This window comes from Colletotrichum tamarilloi, assembly GCF_030869305.1.
Source record: "Colletotrichum tamarilloi strain Tom-12 chromosome Unknown Scaffold_8.1, whole genome shotgun sequence".
NCBI lineage: Eukaryota > Fungi > Ascomycota > Sordariomycetes > Glomerellales > Glomerellaceae > Colletotrichum > Colletotrichum tamarilloi.
Genome location: NW_026849391.1, coordinates 240,497 through 256,845, shown reverse-complemented (window position 1 = coordinate 256,845; position 16,349 = coordinate 240,497). Strand labels below are relative to the sequence as shown.

Here is a 16,349-nt window from a genome sequence, read left to right as displayed (position 1 = left end):
TATGCCCACGATGACCTTGACGACCCATATGTCCAAACCATGCGACCATCGCAAAAACCCAGTGCGCCAATCTTATATCCGTCTCTTGCAGATGCACCTCATCGTTGAAATCATGATTGCATCGTAGCCGAGGTTACCGATGTCCGATGAGCATGATCTCGTTCTCATAGTCATCATCATCGTCATCGTCCTCTCCCTCCGACTCTTCTTCGTCCATGTCTGTCGACATGGTGTCGCTGTCCGAGTCACCATGACCCCGTCCCCATAAGTTGAGAATGTCATTCTCTGATTCGTCTTCTTCTTCCTCGATGGCAGCATTTGGTGCGTTTGGTGGTGGCATACCAGGTGTGACTGCTGGCGAGGCTGACCTGGCAAAGCGATCCAACATTAGATGACGTGCCTCGGGACCAGCATGAGACGAATGTCGTCGCCTGCCGACCTGCGGTATGTCCATTCCTGCCGGAGCAGCCGCTGCTTGTGTCGTTACGGGGGTAGGAAGCGCAGGAGATAGAAGAGCCGGCGTGACTGCTGCCGGCGTGACGGGCACGTGATTGGCGTGTGTCGCGTGCGTCTCTTCTCTTCCGCCGCTGATCTGAATTTCTACCGTGTTGTAAGAAGTGCAAATCGCGCACTTTAGACCGAGCCAGTGGTAAGGGACGGAACTCTTCCCGCTACAGTCGTTACACAAGATTGTGGCGCGGGTGTCCCTGAATTCAGGGGGCATTGGCTGAGCAAGTATAGCCAGCTCTAATTGGCGGAATTGGCTCTGCATGTTGAGCAAACTCTTGTTGCAAATGGGACATTTGTATGATCTCAGCATGTGCTCGTCGTAGCACTTCTGATGAATGCTGTGACCACACCCCATAAACACGACTGGCTTGGGAGATGTAAACATGTACTCTCCGCAAATAGGACAGTCACAATCCGTTGAGCGTTCGATACATTTGTGTGACTGTTGAATAGATATCGAGATGCATGCGCAACATTTCTAAAACCACGTGTTAGCGGCCGTCCAAGAAACACTCTGGCTTCAGATCATTCAATTACCTTGCAATGGAAGAAGTCCTTCCCGATGCCTCTTCCTCGTCGGCAAATACCGCAGTCGTTACAATGGTAAATGGGATTGGATGGATGGTCATCCCACAGTTTGCACATGTTGCAGTAGTAACGGGCTGCAGTCTCCCCGCAGTTCACGCAAACGTCTGATGCTTTCTGGGGCGTGGCGCAAAGCATGCAGAGCATATTCTTGGTTTCCTTCCTGACAAGAGTGTGATCCTCGACTGCGTCATGGCAAAAACGACAAGTATACCACTTGGCGCAAGTCGAGCACTGCAGCTTGACATTGCGGCGGTAATGTTGGCAGCCAAGAATCACAGCACCCTCGGGTTCTTCTCTTGTAGCAAGCTTTGCGGCCGCGTAGGTGGGCCGAACATCGTCGGCGGTCAGGATAAACTTTTCTGGCGAGGACGGCTCCCCTATCGCATGTTGCCAAAACTTTAACGACTCGAGAGGTGCAATCGGGACTGACTGTTCCCATGCTTCCCCTGCTGCTATCACGCTGGCTGCCGGCGCATTACCTTGGCGGGGAGCGTCTCGAGACTTGCGGTAACCCTCCATCAAAGCCTCATGCATGAGCCGGGCCTTCTCGTCTGCTGCGATATCTTGTGACTGAATGTCGAGTAGACGCTTTCGCATCGCACCCATGCCATCGTCGGCGGGTAGAGATTCCCGTGTTGTAGGTGGCATCGCGGCCATCGTGTATGATGGGGGGCTCTGAACTAGGGGAGCCGAAGACTGAGGCTGCTCGTCGTCGACTGTCGGCGGTAGTGTCGCAATATCGAGTGATCGTGCCGGAATGGATTCGGGTGGCGCAACAATCGCATGCCGAGTTGCGGGACTATTCACGTCGCTCGGGACGGCGACAGGGTCGGACGAAGAGTCCCGTTCGGAGACAAAGGTTGATCTCGAGATCTCTGAAAAGCGTCGAGCTTGTCGGAGGACCGGGTTGATGAGGAAGTCGGACACCAGAGACGACATTGAGAGGTAGGAGGTATCGGCGGAGATGTGAGTCGGGGGACCGAGCCGGATTTGTAGAAAGTAACGCGCAGCAGGGGAGGTCTGCTACATCCAGGGCGACAAGATCGAGAGGAGGGGAGGCGAGGATTGGATGGTCGGGGCACCGCGGGAAGGATATTTGAAGTAGCGGTGGTAATGGTGGTCGGAGTGGTGGTGGTGGTTGTAGTAGTGTGGTGGTGGTCGGTGGTGCTAGATGTGGTACGGGACCGGACGATTGGATGCAGGAGCGATGACATAAGACGGGCGAGACCCCTAATGCAATCCGCTCTTTCTCGTCGGCGGCGTCGGCGGAGACGGTTCAGATCCAGAATGGTGGACGCAGTGGGGGTTTTCTTTTGGAAAGAGAAACCTGAGGCTTGATTTGAGTCCAGATCAGGTGTCAGAGAGTCTCTGGGACATGTACATTTGCACCGCAATGGGGCGATTGTTAGCAATGATTGTCTGTGCCGACAATGTGTTATGGATCAGACCGGGACCAGCCAAGGAGGGGGGAAACACTACGGAGTGGACGAGAGAGTAGGGACGAAAAAAGACATGTGATGCAGCTGTCTGGCGTTTCCGCATGCGGGCTTCAGCATGCTGCAGAGCGAGAGAGAGGCTTGACTCGGCGGGGCAGATGGGCCGCGCCCAGGCGATGGTGACTTAGATTGGTGACTGGACCAGCGTCTGAGGTGAACCGGGAGAGAGAGAGAGTGTGTGTGGGCAGAAGCAGTGACCCCCTTTTCTTTTTCCCCCTTCTCTGAAGAAACAACCGCGATGGCGGACTCCCGGCGACAAATCAGGTCTTCCCGGCCTTTACTTCTTTGGGTGAGAAGTATGTAGGCAAGCAGGTGACTGATGCCAGTAAAGGCTTTGCGCTCCGTCAAACAGGACAGAAGAAGTAACAAGCACTTTCTCGTTCGGTTGTGGCGGCCGGTGAGAGTACTCCTTCGTCCCGTGCAACTATGCTCTCCGGAGGCTGCTCTACCTCGCTGGAGAAGCACCGCATCTGCGGGCAATCTACACGGCGCAGGCCTCCACCACCGTCGACTTGCCCGAATCGCCGAGATCGAGTCCACACGGCGGCCGATGGTCTCCTTCTCTGGGCCGATGGGATTGAATGGACGATGCGCACTGGCATTTCCGGTTAGCTCCGAAAGCGGGGGCTTATTGCGCGGCCCGGAAGGGTTAGCGCAGTCAGAAACCACGGCTGAGCCACAGCTGTCATGAAGACAGAACATTGAGCGGTTTGCATCTTTCGTAGCTGTGGCCTATGTGTTTGTCCATGGAAGAAATAAAGTTGACAAGTGTCGTGTCGTCTGGTCTTTGCTATGGCGCTAGGATAGTAATTGTGGAAGAAACTGAACGCCTCATAAGGTGGCTGCAGGCGCGTCCAAGCTGGATTGCTCTCGATGCTTTGGATGCCAGGCTGAAGAAGATGATGCTGCTCTATATCCCGTGTGGAAGGTAAGGTGTAAATAAGGTATGATTGTGAATGGTAGCTTGCAGGGAATTTGAGAATAGGTATGATGTATCCGTAGTCTTGAATGTCACGATGTCGGAACCGAATATAGGCAGACGTACGTAGTAATGTGAATGCAAGGAGTGGGATTCCAGGTTCCATCGACATTGACATTGATCGTCGAGAGCGAGAGCCGCGTGGGGATCCCATCTGTCGGACCTCAGGGGTAGGCAGCTGTAAGGTAAGGTAGCCTGTGGGGGCAGGGGGTAACAGAGGGGCTATTTGGGGTCCTTCCCGGGCCATTCAGGCCATTCCATCGAGAGGACCTGCGCGGCCTGCCCAAGGTATGCGGCGTAAGAAATCCGCTTTGAGGCCACTTAAGGCCGCTTGAGGACAGCTGAGCCAATAGATCACGGCCATCGAACCCAGCTTGCTAGGGACGAGATTCGCGTAAAGTGTGGTCGGAGTGGAAAGGGAGGGATACCGTGTCTGTTGGTGCATAGGTGGCATTTATTTCGTGTTGCCGCAAGGGGGTTCCAAAGGGTCGAAGGGTGCTCTCTCCTACCCAGAATCCCAGCTCCCAGCTCCTCCCGATTTAGTTCAGACCTCACCAAAAAATTCCCACCTGGCCAAAGGGCACCTCCATATTAATTGCATGATTCCCTGGTAATTCTGGGTGCCTTTTCTCAGCTTTCCCTTTCTCTCTTCTTCCCCCCCAGCTGACTGACCTCACCTTCTTTTTCATGAGCTGGTTTGGTTTGCGGAACACCTGTGCCTCAAGAGAAACCCGCTGATTCTCTTTTTGCGCGGCTTCTCTTTACCTTCTTCAATTCTCCCACTTTTCTTGCTCCCGGGCATTTTTTTTTTGAGTCTTGACTCGTCCGATCACTAACCAGGAGCTCAGAGCTCCTGTTCCTGGAGCTTGACTTCCACTCTTCCTGCGCACACCCCCTTGAAGCCTGCCTTCATCAACGCATTCGGCCATCCCATTTCGAGAGTCAGTCTCTACTCCCGTCCAACCCATTCCATACGCCGCCTTTCCGTTTGCTGACTGGTCTCACCAACAGCCATGGCTACCGAAAAGCCCATTGTCGCGTCCGGCGCGGACGTGGGCGATGGCGTCAGACGACGAGCCGTCCCCCAGGGCCAGTCCGTCCCCATAACGGCTGCCCCTGAAATCGACGACAAGAAGCAGCTTGTCAAGAAGGTAAGCGCCTCCCTCTACACTATCACTAGCTTTTGTGCACCTATTCGGGGACTGACGTTCATCTTTTTCCTCAGCAGAGCTCTTTCCTCGATCAATGGGAGCCCATCATCGCCCCCATCATCTTCACGGCCGTCGCCATCTTCACACGACTCTGGAGGATTGGCATCAGCGACATCGTCACCTGGGACGAGGCCCACTTTGGAAAGTTCGGATCTCACTACATCAAGCATGAATACTACTTCGACGTTCACCCGCCTTTGGGCAAGATGCTCGTTGGCCTCTCCGGTGTTCTCGCTGGCTACAACGGATCTTTCGAGTTCAAGTCTGGAGAAAAATACCCCGAGGATGTCGACTACACCTTCATGAGAGCTTTCAACGCCCTCTTCGGTATTCTCTGCATCCCCATGGCCTACTATACTGCCCGCGAGCTGAACCTCAGACGTCCCGCTGTCTGGCTTGTTACCCTCATGGTCCTTTGCGAGAACTCGTACACCACCATCAGCCGCTTCATCCTTCTCGACTCGATGCTGCTCTTCGGAACTGTTGCGACTGTTCTCTGCTGGGCCAAGTTCCATAACCAGCGCAACGATGCTTTCGAGCCCGAGTGGTTCTTCTGGCTGTTCATGACTGGTCTCAGCATTGGCTGCGTATGCAGTGTCAAGCTCGTCGGTCTCTTCGTCACCTCCCTCGTCGGCCTGTACACCATTGAGGATCTCTGGACCAAGTTCGGCAACACCAAGATGCCCGTCACCACACTGGGCGCCCACGTTGTCACCCGCGTCGTTGGCCTCATTATCGTTCCGTTCCTGGTCTACATGCTCTCTTTCGCCCTCCACTTTGCCATTCTGGACCACACTGGTCCCGGTGATGCGCAAATGAGCTCTTTATTCCAGGCAAACTTGAAGGGCACTGAGGTCGGCAAGAACAGCCCCTTGGAAATCGCCTACGGATCGCGCGCGACCATCAAGAACATGGGATACGGTGGTGGCCTCTTGCACTCCCACGTCCAGACATACCCCGAGGGCTCTAATCAGCAGCAGGTCACCTGCTACCACCACAAGGATGCCAACAACGACTGGTTCTTCTACCCTAACCGTGCGGACGCGGACTACGACGCCGAAGCCCCTCCCCGATTCATTGGCGACGGCGAGACGATCCGTCTCATCCACGCCCAGACCGGCCGCAACCTTCACTCCCACGAGATCGCTGCTCCTATGACCAAGTCCGATAAGGAAGTTTCCAGCTACGGCAACTTGACTATTGGTGACGACAAGGACCACTGGACTGTCGAGGTCGTTCGTGATGTCGCCTCCCGTGATCGCAGCAGAATCCGCACTCTGACGACGGCATTCCGCTTGAGACACCCGGTCCTTGGCTGCTACCTCCGCGCTGGTAACGTTAACCTGCCTCAGTGGGGTTTCAAGCAGATTGAGGTGACCTGCACCAAGACCAATAACCCCAGAGACTCGTACACCCACTGGAACGTCGAGGCACACTGGAACGAGAAGCGTAAGTCAAAGCTATGAATCCTGTCTATCTTGTTCAGCTTGCTAACTGGCATAGTTCCCCCTGGTGACCCCGGCTCTTACAAGTCCCCCTTCCTCCACGACTTCATCCACCTCAACGTTGCCATGATGACCTCCAACAACGCCCTTGTGCCCGACCCCGATAAGCAAGACGACCTGGCCTCGCAATGGTGGCAGTGGCCCATTCTCAATGTCGGTCTGCGCATGTGTGGTTGGGATGACAACATTGTCAAGTACTTCCTCCTCGGCAACCCTCTGGTCTACTGGGGCTCTACCGCCGGCCTAGGTGTTTTCGGGCTCGTCGTTGTCTGGTACTTGATCCGCTGGCAACGCGGCTACAACGACCTGAACTCGAAGGAGATTGACCAGATCCACTACGCCGGCCTGTACCCCGTAGCTGGCTGGTTCCTTCACTACCTCCCCTTCGTCGTCATGGCCCGTGTCACCTACGTTCACCACTACTACCCTGCGCTGTACTTCGCTATCCTTACTTTTGGCTTTTTGGCCGATTGGTTCCTCCGCAACAAGAACCAGGTCTTCCAGTATGGAGTGTACGGCATCCTGTACGCGACCATCATTGGTCTCTACATCCTCTTCAGCCCCATTTGCTTCGGCATGACGGGCAACAACAAGCAGTACAGCTACTTGAAGTGGTTCGACAGCTGGAGAATCTCTGACTAAATCTGACAAAGAGTCAAACCAAAGATTGTATTAGAACGATTCCTCCACGGGGAATCATGCACTTGAACGGCCGAGGTTTTTTACGATTCGGCTTTTCTACCCAACTCTTTCACTCTCTGTAAGGATATGGGCGATAAAAACGGTGGCAAGATGGGGGCCTTTCGAGCTTTGGGAAAAGCCAAAGTTGACGGGATAACAACTTCCGTACATAATGCAATATGAAATCTGTTCCTTGTTCCTACTATTTCCTTCTCTCATCGTGAGTTGACCAGCCCATTGACCATACATTATAATTACAAAAAAAAGTAGTAGTACAAAGGAGGTTGCTGAATGCGAAAGAAGGAAGAAGAAAAAAGCTGCTGCTAATGGTCGTTTGGGTATCACTATCCTTCTCGTGTATGCTTTTGTTTTTGGTTCGTTTCGCGGCACATCTAACAACAGCCGCCGGCGGAGCCCTTATTGGCGTCGCCCCCTATCCTCACTTGCTTATTGCCCCCCGCACTCGGCCCCTTGACGCCAGACCTCCGATCATTGAGGTCGTATTTCCCGGCCTGGATGTTATTGTATATCCTCTCGGCGACGCGCATAAACGCCTTTTCGACGTTCTCGCCGCTCTTTGCGCTCGTCTCGACGTACTCGAAGACGCCATTCCTCCTGGCCCACTCCTCGGCCTCGTCCTTTGTCACCTCGCGCTTGTTGTTGCCGTCCCCGTCCTCGCCCTGGGTGAGGTCGGCCTTGTTGCCGACGAGGATGACGACAATGTCGGGCTCGGCGATCTGGCGCAGGTCGTTGAGCCAGTCGGTCACGTGCTGGAAGGTTTGTTTCCGGCTGAGGTCGAAGACGAGGAGGGCGCCGCTGGCGCCGCGGAAGTAGGAGCGCGTGACGGACTTGTAAGTTTCCTGGCCGGCGGTGTCCCAGAGGGAGAGCTTCATGTGCTTCTGGGGCCCTTGGTCTGCGGCGGTGGCCGAAATACGCGGGGGTTCGGGGAGGCCGGCGGAGGATGCGCTGCCGTCCGGGTTCGTCTTTGGTTCCGGGGCCGGGGGAGGGGGTGGAAGAGTGTTGGGGGGGCCGACGGGGACGATGCGGGAGCCGAACTCGACGCCGATTGTCACGTCGTGGTGCGGGGAGAAGCGGCCTTCGCAGAGGCGGATGGTGAGGGAGGATTTGCCGCAGCCCGAGTCGCCGATGCAGACGAGTTTAGCGATGTAGTCCCATGGTGGAGACGACATGGCCCTTTGCGGTCTGTGACTTCGCGTGAGGTGGGAGGAGGTGGGAGGAGGAGGAGGAAAGATGTGCGTGTGAGCGAGGTTCGATGCAGAGGTCTGTGGTTTTTCGCTTCCAGGCAGATAGATAGCTGCGCCGTTTGCTTTTTTCGATTGTCTCTATCGACTGGCCCGGGAGACCGTTTCTGCTGGTGACGGATGGTTTCGAAGAGGTGGAATGGAAGGGGACCGTGTATGGTTGTGGTTTAGCAATGCAGTGGTGGTGTTGTTGGTGGTTGTCGGTTGGTCTGATGTTGGAAAGCTTCAAACAGCTGTCGGTTATCGGAGCACGTGTTCAGAAGTTCACGTCCGACAAGGGGTGGACACTGGGCACTGGGAGGGGGGGGTTGCGTCGGCTCCGATTGAGGGAGACGGGCGAATTGAGTGGGATGTTTGGGAAACGGTTGGCAAGAGAAGGGATGTCGTCTGTTCTCAATGTTCGGTGTCCGCGTGGTTCCCGAGAAATGATGTTTGGACCTCGGGGATGACTTTGATGGCGACCTCTCTCTTATCCAAGTGCAAGATGACCTTCGGTTTAGGTTGTGTGAACTGCTTTCTAAAGGATCTCTGGGAGGTGGAATCGGAGATGGAAGTGTGCTGCTCTGCAAGAAATGGGGAGTTGCATCACGCTGGTCAGTGTTTAAGATGGCGTCCCCTCCCCCTGTCACAGGCTAGACCTGAGAAGACGACAGAGCCCCAGTTTAAACAGGACTGATGACCAGGGAAAGGGCGGCAGGGATTTGGCATGGTGTTATCAGTGACGCAAGTGCTTAGCGATAAGGCGAGCCGCTTGTTTGCGCAGACTCGTAGAGTACCAATACCTAGGTACCTTAGGTAAGGTAGCAGCAGCAGCATCAGCAACAAATAACAGCGACCAGCTGTGGTGATTGTCAGTTGACGATAATTGGGGAAATGACAGACTTACTCAGGACTGCATGACTCGGGACTGGAGTTCATTCGGGCCAAGTGCCTTCTTAGTTGCTGGTCTTGCGCCAGGACATGTCAGTGCCATGCAGGAAGCAGCAGTTAAGAGTCTTTGGAATCTCACAATACACATGAGGTAGGAAAAGAATGGAAGACGGCGGGCAGAAGAACCGCAATGCCTGAAGTACTCGCTCCACTGGGTATCAGAAGCAGATGCCAAATGACTGCATTAGAAAAAAAAAAACAAGGTGCAACAAGTTGAAAGACGTGCTCTAGCTCATGTAGGTTTTCCCTTGGGTTCATGCTGTATGGAGTACGGATACCTATGCGCTTCTCGGAGTTCCTAGATCAAGGCGAACATGGAACTGGGAGGAGCCCGCCAACCCGCAGCCATGGCATCTCAGGCAATCCGGGCCCTCAATGCTGCAATGCTGCAATGCATCCGCCAACTTACCGCCTTATCGCCCACCACGATAAGTCCGATGAGTGCCGGCCGCAGCCCGTGGGTGGCTCCCACGTTCCCCTGCTTTGCCTGCCTCCCCAGGTATCGACGTTGTGAGTGGCTGGATTGTTAGTGAGGTAGGTACCCGGCAGGAAGGGTTCACAGGTAAAAGGTGCCTTGTCATTGTCGTGTGGGCGGTGTCGCAGGTGTCGTGTGCCATCTGTGTGCCACTGCTTAGGCTGCATCAGCGTCCGCGCTGCCTAACAGCAACAGGCGGGTAAAGCCTTGGGTTACCTAAGGTAGGTAGGTACCTTGGGTGGTGGGATTTCCACGGGCATCCCAGAAGGCAACCCCCCCGGCCATCCATGTACTTTCCCACCTAGTTCCCTCACTGGCCCGGTCCACTTCCATCAGTCACTCACCGGCCTAGGCACCTTTCACCTCTTCGTCCGTACCGCATGACCTTTGATTCATATCTCTTCCCAGAACCCGGTGCAGATGCCCTTCTCACGAGCTCTCCGGGCTTGATCAGAATTATTGTCCTTACCTTATCTCAAAGGTGGCATTCTCTCCGGTCCAAGAATAGGCCATCCGCAGGAACTGCCGTCGACCCGTCTCTTTCCAACGTTCTGTTTGCGTATACCATTAGTGTCCACCGCCGCCGCCGGCACCCAAACATTCCAGCCGTTCACTCTTTGTCCGGCATCATCATTCATAGGACCTTCGCCAGCCCGACACTTATTTGCCCCGACGTCCCGCGTTCCTGTTCTGCCACCTCCCAAGAGAACGCAAACTTTTTCTGAGGGGACAAGGTCCTCGCTATCGGTAGCACCATGTTCTCGGAATGTAAGTCTCATACACCGCTGCTGAACCATCCTCGGCGACGCCTAGCGATGGCGGTCAACTAACTGACTCGCCCCCAGATGCGTCCAGGTTTCTGGCGCAATCACAGTCCCGACTGTCCAACTTTGCGGGCCAAGATCAAGGCAATGAGAACCCACCACGACAACCGAACGACTGGTCATCGCGAGGCCCTCCTCGAAATGGCGGGCGCTCCTTCCTAGGTAGAGGCTACGGAGGAAACCCCTACCAGACAGGCGGTTCGCGTTATGGTCAAATGGGCTTTGCCTCCCGCATGTCCGCCGCCCAGGATGCACCGCTATTCCACAGCACGCTCGATGAGTACATGGAGGAGGACGAAGAAGACGAGAGGGATCGCGAGGCTGCGGATATGACCGCCCTCCACATGTCTCGGCGCGTGGCCGCCGCGAGCAAGATGGCAGAGAGCTCCGAGACGGAACCAGACGCTAGCCGCGGCTCGTTGGAACAGAGCAGCGAAACACCGGGCCGAAGATACCAGGATCGCGGGTTGCGGAGAGGTATTCGCAGCAGTTGGAACGGTACGAGGAGCTTCAGTGGACGGAATCGTGGGAGGGATGTCATAGACGAAGAGTCGGAGGATGTCCCGCGAGAAACTTCCGACCGGGAGTCAGATACGAATCCTAAAATGGTCGACATTGGGCTAGATTCCCAGATCATGGACGACGACGACCCATCTGCGTCGCTGCTGAACGAGGCGGCCACGGACTCGAGCCCGCCCGCCTTCCAGAAGTTTCAATCCAAGTCCGGAGACCGCAAGTTCCCACTGAGGAGGGAAGCTACTCGAGAAGATGACTTTGACGAGGCCCGCCGGGCCAGCTCCGACGATGAGGCCCTGCCTGCCACTGTCCCCCTGATCGAAGGAGAACTCTTCAAGTATGACCCGTTCTTTGCCTGGATCTTCCTTATTGCGCTTGCCGGTCTGGTGTCTACATTTGTGCTTGTCTGGCTACACACAGGCACGCCCAAGAAGGGATGGGGTGACACCGTCTATACAACATTACAAGCATCCTTTCACATGCTCGCTGTGGATACTCTCATTTCGATCCTGGTATCCTTTGTGTGGCTCGCGGCGCTTCGATCCTTTGCCAGGCCGGTGGCAATGGTGATTCTTGTTGCAGTACCCATCATCATGTTTTCATTCACACTATACCCCTTTATTTCTAGCTATGAAGGCAGATCACATGGGGCCAGCTTCCAAGATCGAGCGATGCGATGGGCTGCTCTTGTCCCTGGCATCGCAGCCTGTGTCTGGGTGTACATGGCTTGGCAGGGCCGCAACGCCATCCGTCAGGCGATTGAGATATTGGAGTTCTCCACGAGAATTCTTGCAGCAAACACGGCACTCCTCATCTTGGGTTTCAGCTGTCTCGCAATCATAGTGACGTGGACCTGGGTCTGGATGTGGATGTTCTCGAGAATCTTCTTGGGAGGATACTTCTCCAGAAGACTTGCCAGGTTCATCATCAGCGTGTCCAGCTGGTGGCTGGGTATCTGGTTCGTGCTGATGTACATGTGGACGATTGGAGTCATCAATGCGGTGCAACGGGCGACTACAGCAGCGACAGTATCCCAATGGTACTTCCACCGCAACGCGGCGCCGGCCCCAACGTCGGCGGAGATTGTCACGGCCGCGCTCAACCACGCGACGACGACCATATTTGGCAGCATCTGCGAGTCGACGTTGATTGCGCTGCTTATCCGGGCGCCGCTGCTCGTGCTGCCACGCAGGATGGCTAATATCCTGCAGCACATTGCTGCCATGTGGATTCCGACGCCCATCGCAGCGCTCACGAACCCTCTCACCATAACCTACGGAGCGATTCACTCCCAGAATCTCCACACGGCGGCTCGCGGCCTCAGCCAGATGGACTTCTTGTCCCCACAACGCCCTACGACAACCCTGACACCGCATGTGTTCAGCACACGGCGATCCAGTCACTCCCCTTTACTTCCTTATCGGCTCGCAAAGATGCTTCTATATGCGACACGGTTCATCATGGCAACGGGACTCGGTTTTGCAGGATGGGTCATGACGGCGAAGCAGCTCTCTATCGCTCTGCCGGACGGAATGGGGGTACGGGGCTCGGCGTACGCATACGTGGTTGGCATAGTAGCCAGTTTTATTGGATTTTCGGTCATGGGCGCCATGGAAGGTATTCTCAGTGGCATTCTGGATGCGGTCGTCATCTGCTACGGCAGCGAGCGGCGGATGGCCAGCGGAGGTGGCGCCTACTGCATGGAGGCGGCCTACCTCTTTGGAGAGAGGAGACGGGACGAGAGAGGCCTGCCATGAGGCAGGTCTTACTCACGATACCTGTAGTTATTGTTTTTGCTTGTTACAGCACTTGGAGAAATTGTATACTTGAGAGGAACCAGGAGTTTTGCCTGCACTAGCGTGCTTATGTGTCTAGATGGGATAGACGCCTGAGGGTAGGGCCCTTTTTTCGATGGAACCTTGCTTTTTTTGGTGGCACTTCTTCCTCGTTATATGTTGATGAACCTGATGACCGGCCTTTGTGGATTTGTACGTCTGTGTGAGTTGCTGAATTGGGGCCATGAAGTTGGAAGTGACAATGCCAAGAACCTGAGGTATGCTGCGCCACAGGTGTCTTCGCAATCCCCAAAGGTCAACGCCTTCGCCCGGGAGAAGTGGTTCTCTTGGAAACGAAGCGGAATGGGGGAAATGGGCTAGCATTGGCGCAGGGGGCTTGGTTGTTGACCCTCTCACTTTTGCTCTTTGGTATGTGTGAGCATCACGACCCGAGGGTTGAAGTTGATGATCAGGTATTGGAGGGCACCGCCACACCGGGGGAAGAGATGGGCTGGGTCACCTGTACCTCGCCTGATGATTCCGTCTATTCGATTGTCAAGCAGGCAGAAGAGTCACTTTGCCATATGATGAGTTAAACTACGAGGGCAAAAATGTCACCAGCCACAGTTTTTGTGCGTCGTCAATGATTACTTGTTTGCCATCCATTCAAAGATTCAAAGAAAGTACCTTATTAACAAGGTATGAGAACACTGGAGCGAAGGGTCAAACTCCTCGGTACCTTGAGGCTCCATCATTGACGGGCCTGTGCGAGACGTTTCCAGTTGGACCTGAGGTAGCTTTTTTGGAGGGGAATCGGTTTTACTGCAGATGGGGAGGGGTACCGTCAGGGTATAAGAAAGCTTGTTCTACGCTGCAGAGGGACTTGTCAGATACCTTGCCTTGCGTATCGGCTCTCCGGCATCCCGGGTCGCAGTGGGAAAGCGAACAGGCAGGCAGAGTGGCCACTGGCAGAGAGGTATGAGAGGGCGGGGGGGCCACAGGTGAGGGGCGGCGGCGTGAGGGGCACCTAGGTAAATCCGCTGGACAAGCATCAGCGGAGAGGGAGGGGCTGTGCTTTGCAGCTCGCAGCAGCTCGCATCATGCTGTTGCAGCATAGCCAAGATGGAACCCGCAGGATGGGACTGGACTCTGGACCGGACTGGAAGAGGCGAGATAGGCACACAATGGCAGTGAGAGCAGCTTCGAGAAACGGGATCGAAGGGGACTAGAGCCCGGCTGCGATCTGACTTTGCCTTACGTAGGTAATTGTCTAGCTATCCGTACCCTTTGTGCCTCTTGTCCTCTATCCAAGCTTGGCACCCTGCCAGCACATCATGTCATCGACACGACGGACAGCAGCGACTGTGATCTCCATACTCGCCGTACCGTTCGAGAAGGTGCCAGGTTCAGTGAGTGAAGACACGAAGCCTCGGTGAATTACTTCCTTATTCCACTAATTATCCGCCAAGATGCCTCTGGAAGGCGGGAGCAGCGGAAACATCGGGGTGTTATTGGGTACGCAGTCTAGGTTCCCTCCGGTTAGCTAGAGGAGGGGGAAGGGAACCGTTCCAAAACTGAAAGACGTAATCCCGGCCCTCCGCGCCCAGCTCCAATCGACCTATTGCGCCTCCCCATTACAACACCTGACACCCCGTGGTAAGAGGTAGGAGGCAATACTTTCCCTCTTCCCTTCCCCCAAAATTCCATCTCATCCCAACCTCGAACATTGGTACCTTTTTCCCTCTACAAAGATTTCTCGAGTTATCTGAAGTAGCTGTCGAGACTAAGAAACTTTGTTCGTCCATTCGCATAGATATACACACCCACAACTCATTCACCTACACCAAACAATCTACCCCGAACCACATCGATCGATTGAAAGGTCTCGCACCACCGAGAAGTTCTAATCGCATCTGAGCAGCATTACCACTTCTGCGCCTGACTTTACTATACTACACATGGCCGACGATTTCGCTCCCCCGTCGGGTCCCCCGCCTCCCAAGGCCCCCGAGGTTCCTCCCGGCTGGATCGCTAGATGGAACGACCAGTACAAAGAATGGTAAGCCCAGACATCACTACCTCAATAACTATCTGTCTCTCTTTCATTATGCTCGCCGACGCTAACAAACGCACTTCCAGGTTCTACGTAAACCTCCACACCAAACAATCTCAATGGGATAAGCCGACAGAGCCTGCCCTCCCTCCCCCTCCCCCACCAGCAGAAGACGGGCACCCGGGCGGCCCCCCTCCGGGTTACGCCCCGCGCCCCGGCGACCACCCGACGCCGCCGGTCGACCAAAAGCACAACCCCTACGACCAAAAGGGCAACCCCTACGAGAACCAGTCCTCGACCCCGCAGCCGCCCGGCGCAGGCGGCTCCAACACAATGTCCGAGGACGAGCGCCTAGCCCGCCAGCTCCAGGCCGAGGAGGAAGCTCGCGCTCGTAGCGGCGGCGGCGGCGGCAGCCACTCCCCTATGCCGCCGGGCTACAACCTCCAGCAGCAGCAACACCAGCAGTCGCAGTCGCCGTTCCCCGACCAGCTCCCGCCCCGCGCGCAAGAGACAAGGGGAAAGAGCTCCGGCGGCTTCTTGGGCAAGCTGCTGGGCAAGGCCAAGACAGGCGGCATGGGCAGCTCGAGCCACGCCCAGCCGCAGTACGGAGGGTATCCCCAGCAGCAAGGATACGGCGGCTACCCGCCCCAGCAGCAGTATGGCGGTTACCCCCCTCAGCAGCAATATGGCGGCTATCCGCCTCAGCAGGGTTACGGAGGATACCCTCAGCAGCAGGGCTATGGCGGATATCCCCAGCAGCAGGGCTACGGCCGGGGCATGGGTGGAATGGGTGGAATGGGCGGCGGTCGGAAAGCCGGCGGCGGCGGCATGGGTATGGCGGGCGGTCTTGCGCTTGGTGCCGGTGCCGGTCTGCTTGGTGGTGCCCTGATTGCGGATCACATCAATGATGAGCAGCAGGAGGCGTACGCTGATGGATACAGTAAGTTGCACCCTTTGAGTCTAAGGCTTGATATTTGAATAATTGCTAACTTTGGTACAGACGACGGACAGGACAATGATGATTTCGGCGGTGGTGACGACTTTGGAGGTGACTTCTAAGTGACTGATACTGGATTACGGCCAGCTTATTTTAACGTACCTTACTAAATGGATCATGAGAGAATGGCTGGCAGGTAAAGGGGTGGACTAGGGCGGGTTTCAGGGGGGCATCGCTGCGTCTAATATGCGTTCTTCTCATGAGTAAAAAGAGCCCCTGTTGCATTCGAACATCATGTCTCTTTGCCTTTTCAGACGAACGCTATGATGCATCAGCCTGTGTGACGACGAATATATCTTTGTAGCATTGCAGATCCAATCTTGATACTACTATCAGTAACAGAACAGAAACACGAAAATAAGTAGGCAATGACGGATACGAACCACTCAACTCGCGCCTCTCGGCCGGCGCCACCTCGACTTCCTTGGAGTATACGTTGCTTCAACCACTCCACCGTCGTAGTCTGACCTGACCCGCCCATATAAACGGGCGCCTACTGTGCTGGTGACGAGAACCGGTGTTGCGGACGGTTTCACGTATACCTGGG

General features: G+C 55.4%; 7 protein-coding genes across 7 annotated transcripts; 4 read left to right on the top strand and 3 right to left on the bottom strand.

The window, feature by feature from the left end:
• Window positions 1-133: 133 nt before the first annotated feature.
• On the bottom strand, window positions 134-2,037 carry CTAM01_03433 (CHY zinc finger; the record flags this gene model as incomplete). Its single annotated transcript, XM_060519468.1, has 2 exons — window positions 134-988; window positions 1,048-2,037. The coding sequence occupies 2 exons, from the start codon at window positions 2,035-2,037 to the stop codon at window positions 134-136; spliced, it is 1,845 nt and encodes a 614-aa protein (XP_060385674.1).
• A 536-nt stretch (window positions 2,038-2,573) lies between these two features.
• On the bottom strand, window positions 2,574-3,296 carry CTAM01_03432 (uncharacterized protein; the record flags this gene model as incomplete). The annotated part of the gene is made up of 1 exon (XM_060519467.1): window positions 2,574-3,296. One exon carries the CDS (start codon window positions 3,294-3,296, stop codon window positions 2,574-2,576), a length of 723 nt encoding a protein of 240 aa, XP_060385673.1.
• A 1,290-nt stretch (window positions 3,297-4,586) lies between these two features.
• CTAM01_03431 (dolichyl-phosphate-mannose-protein mannosyltransferase) lies at window positions 4,587-6,931 on the top strand (the record flags this gene model as incomplete). Its single annotated transcript, XM_060519466.1, has 3 exons — window positions 4,587-4,724; window positions 4,799-6,233; window positions 6,288-6,931. 3 exons carry the CDS (start codon window positions 4,587-4,589, stop codon window positions 6,929-6,931), a joined length of 2,217 nt encoding a protein of 738 aa, XP_060385672.1.
• A 431-nt stretch (window positions 6,932-7,362) lies between these two features.
• On the bottom strand, window positions 7,363-8,160 carry CTAM01_03430 (Ras family protein; the record flags this gene model as incomplete). The annotated part of the gene is made up of 1 exon (XM_060519465.1): window positions 7,363-8,160. One exon carries the CDS (start codon window positions 8,158-8,160, stop codon window positions 7,363-7,365), a length of 798 nt encoding a protein of 265 aa, XP_060385671.1.
• Window positions 8,161-9,418: 1,258 nt separating this feature from the next.
• On the top strand, window positions 9,419-9,676 carry CTAM01_03429 (uncharacterized protein; the record flags this gene model as incomplete). Its single annotated transcript, XM_060519464.1, has 1 exon — window positions 9,419-9,676. One exon carries the CDS (start codon window positions 9,419-9,421, stop codon window positions 9,674-9,676), a length of 258 nt encoding a protein of 85 aa, XP_060385670.1.
• Window positions 9,677-10,392: 716 nt separating this feature from the next.
• On the top strand, window positions 10,393-12,734 carry CTAM01_03428 (uncharacterized protein; the record flags this gene model as incomplete). Its single annotated transcript, XM_060519463.1, has 2 exons — window positions 10,393-10,405; window positions 10,483-12,734. 2 exons carry the CDS (start codon window positions 10,393-10,395, stop codon window positions 12,732-12,734), a joined length of 2,265 nt encoding a protein of 754 aa, XP_060385669.1.
• Window positions 12,735-14,710: 1,976 nt separating this feature from the next.
• Window positions 14,711-15,864, top strand: CTAM01_03427 (WW domain-containing protein; the record flags this gene model as incomplete). The annotated part of the gene is made up of 3 exons (XM_060519462.1): window positions 14,711-14,811; window positions 14,892-15,745; window positions 15,806-15,864. 3 exons carry the CDS (start codon window positions 14,711-14,713, stop codon window positions 15,862-15,864), a joined length of 1,014 nt encoding a protein of 337 aa, XP_060385668.1.
• Window positions 15,865-16,349: the final 485 nt, after the last annotated feature.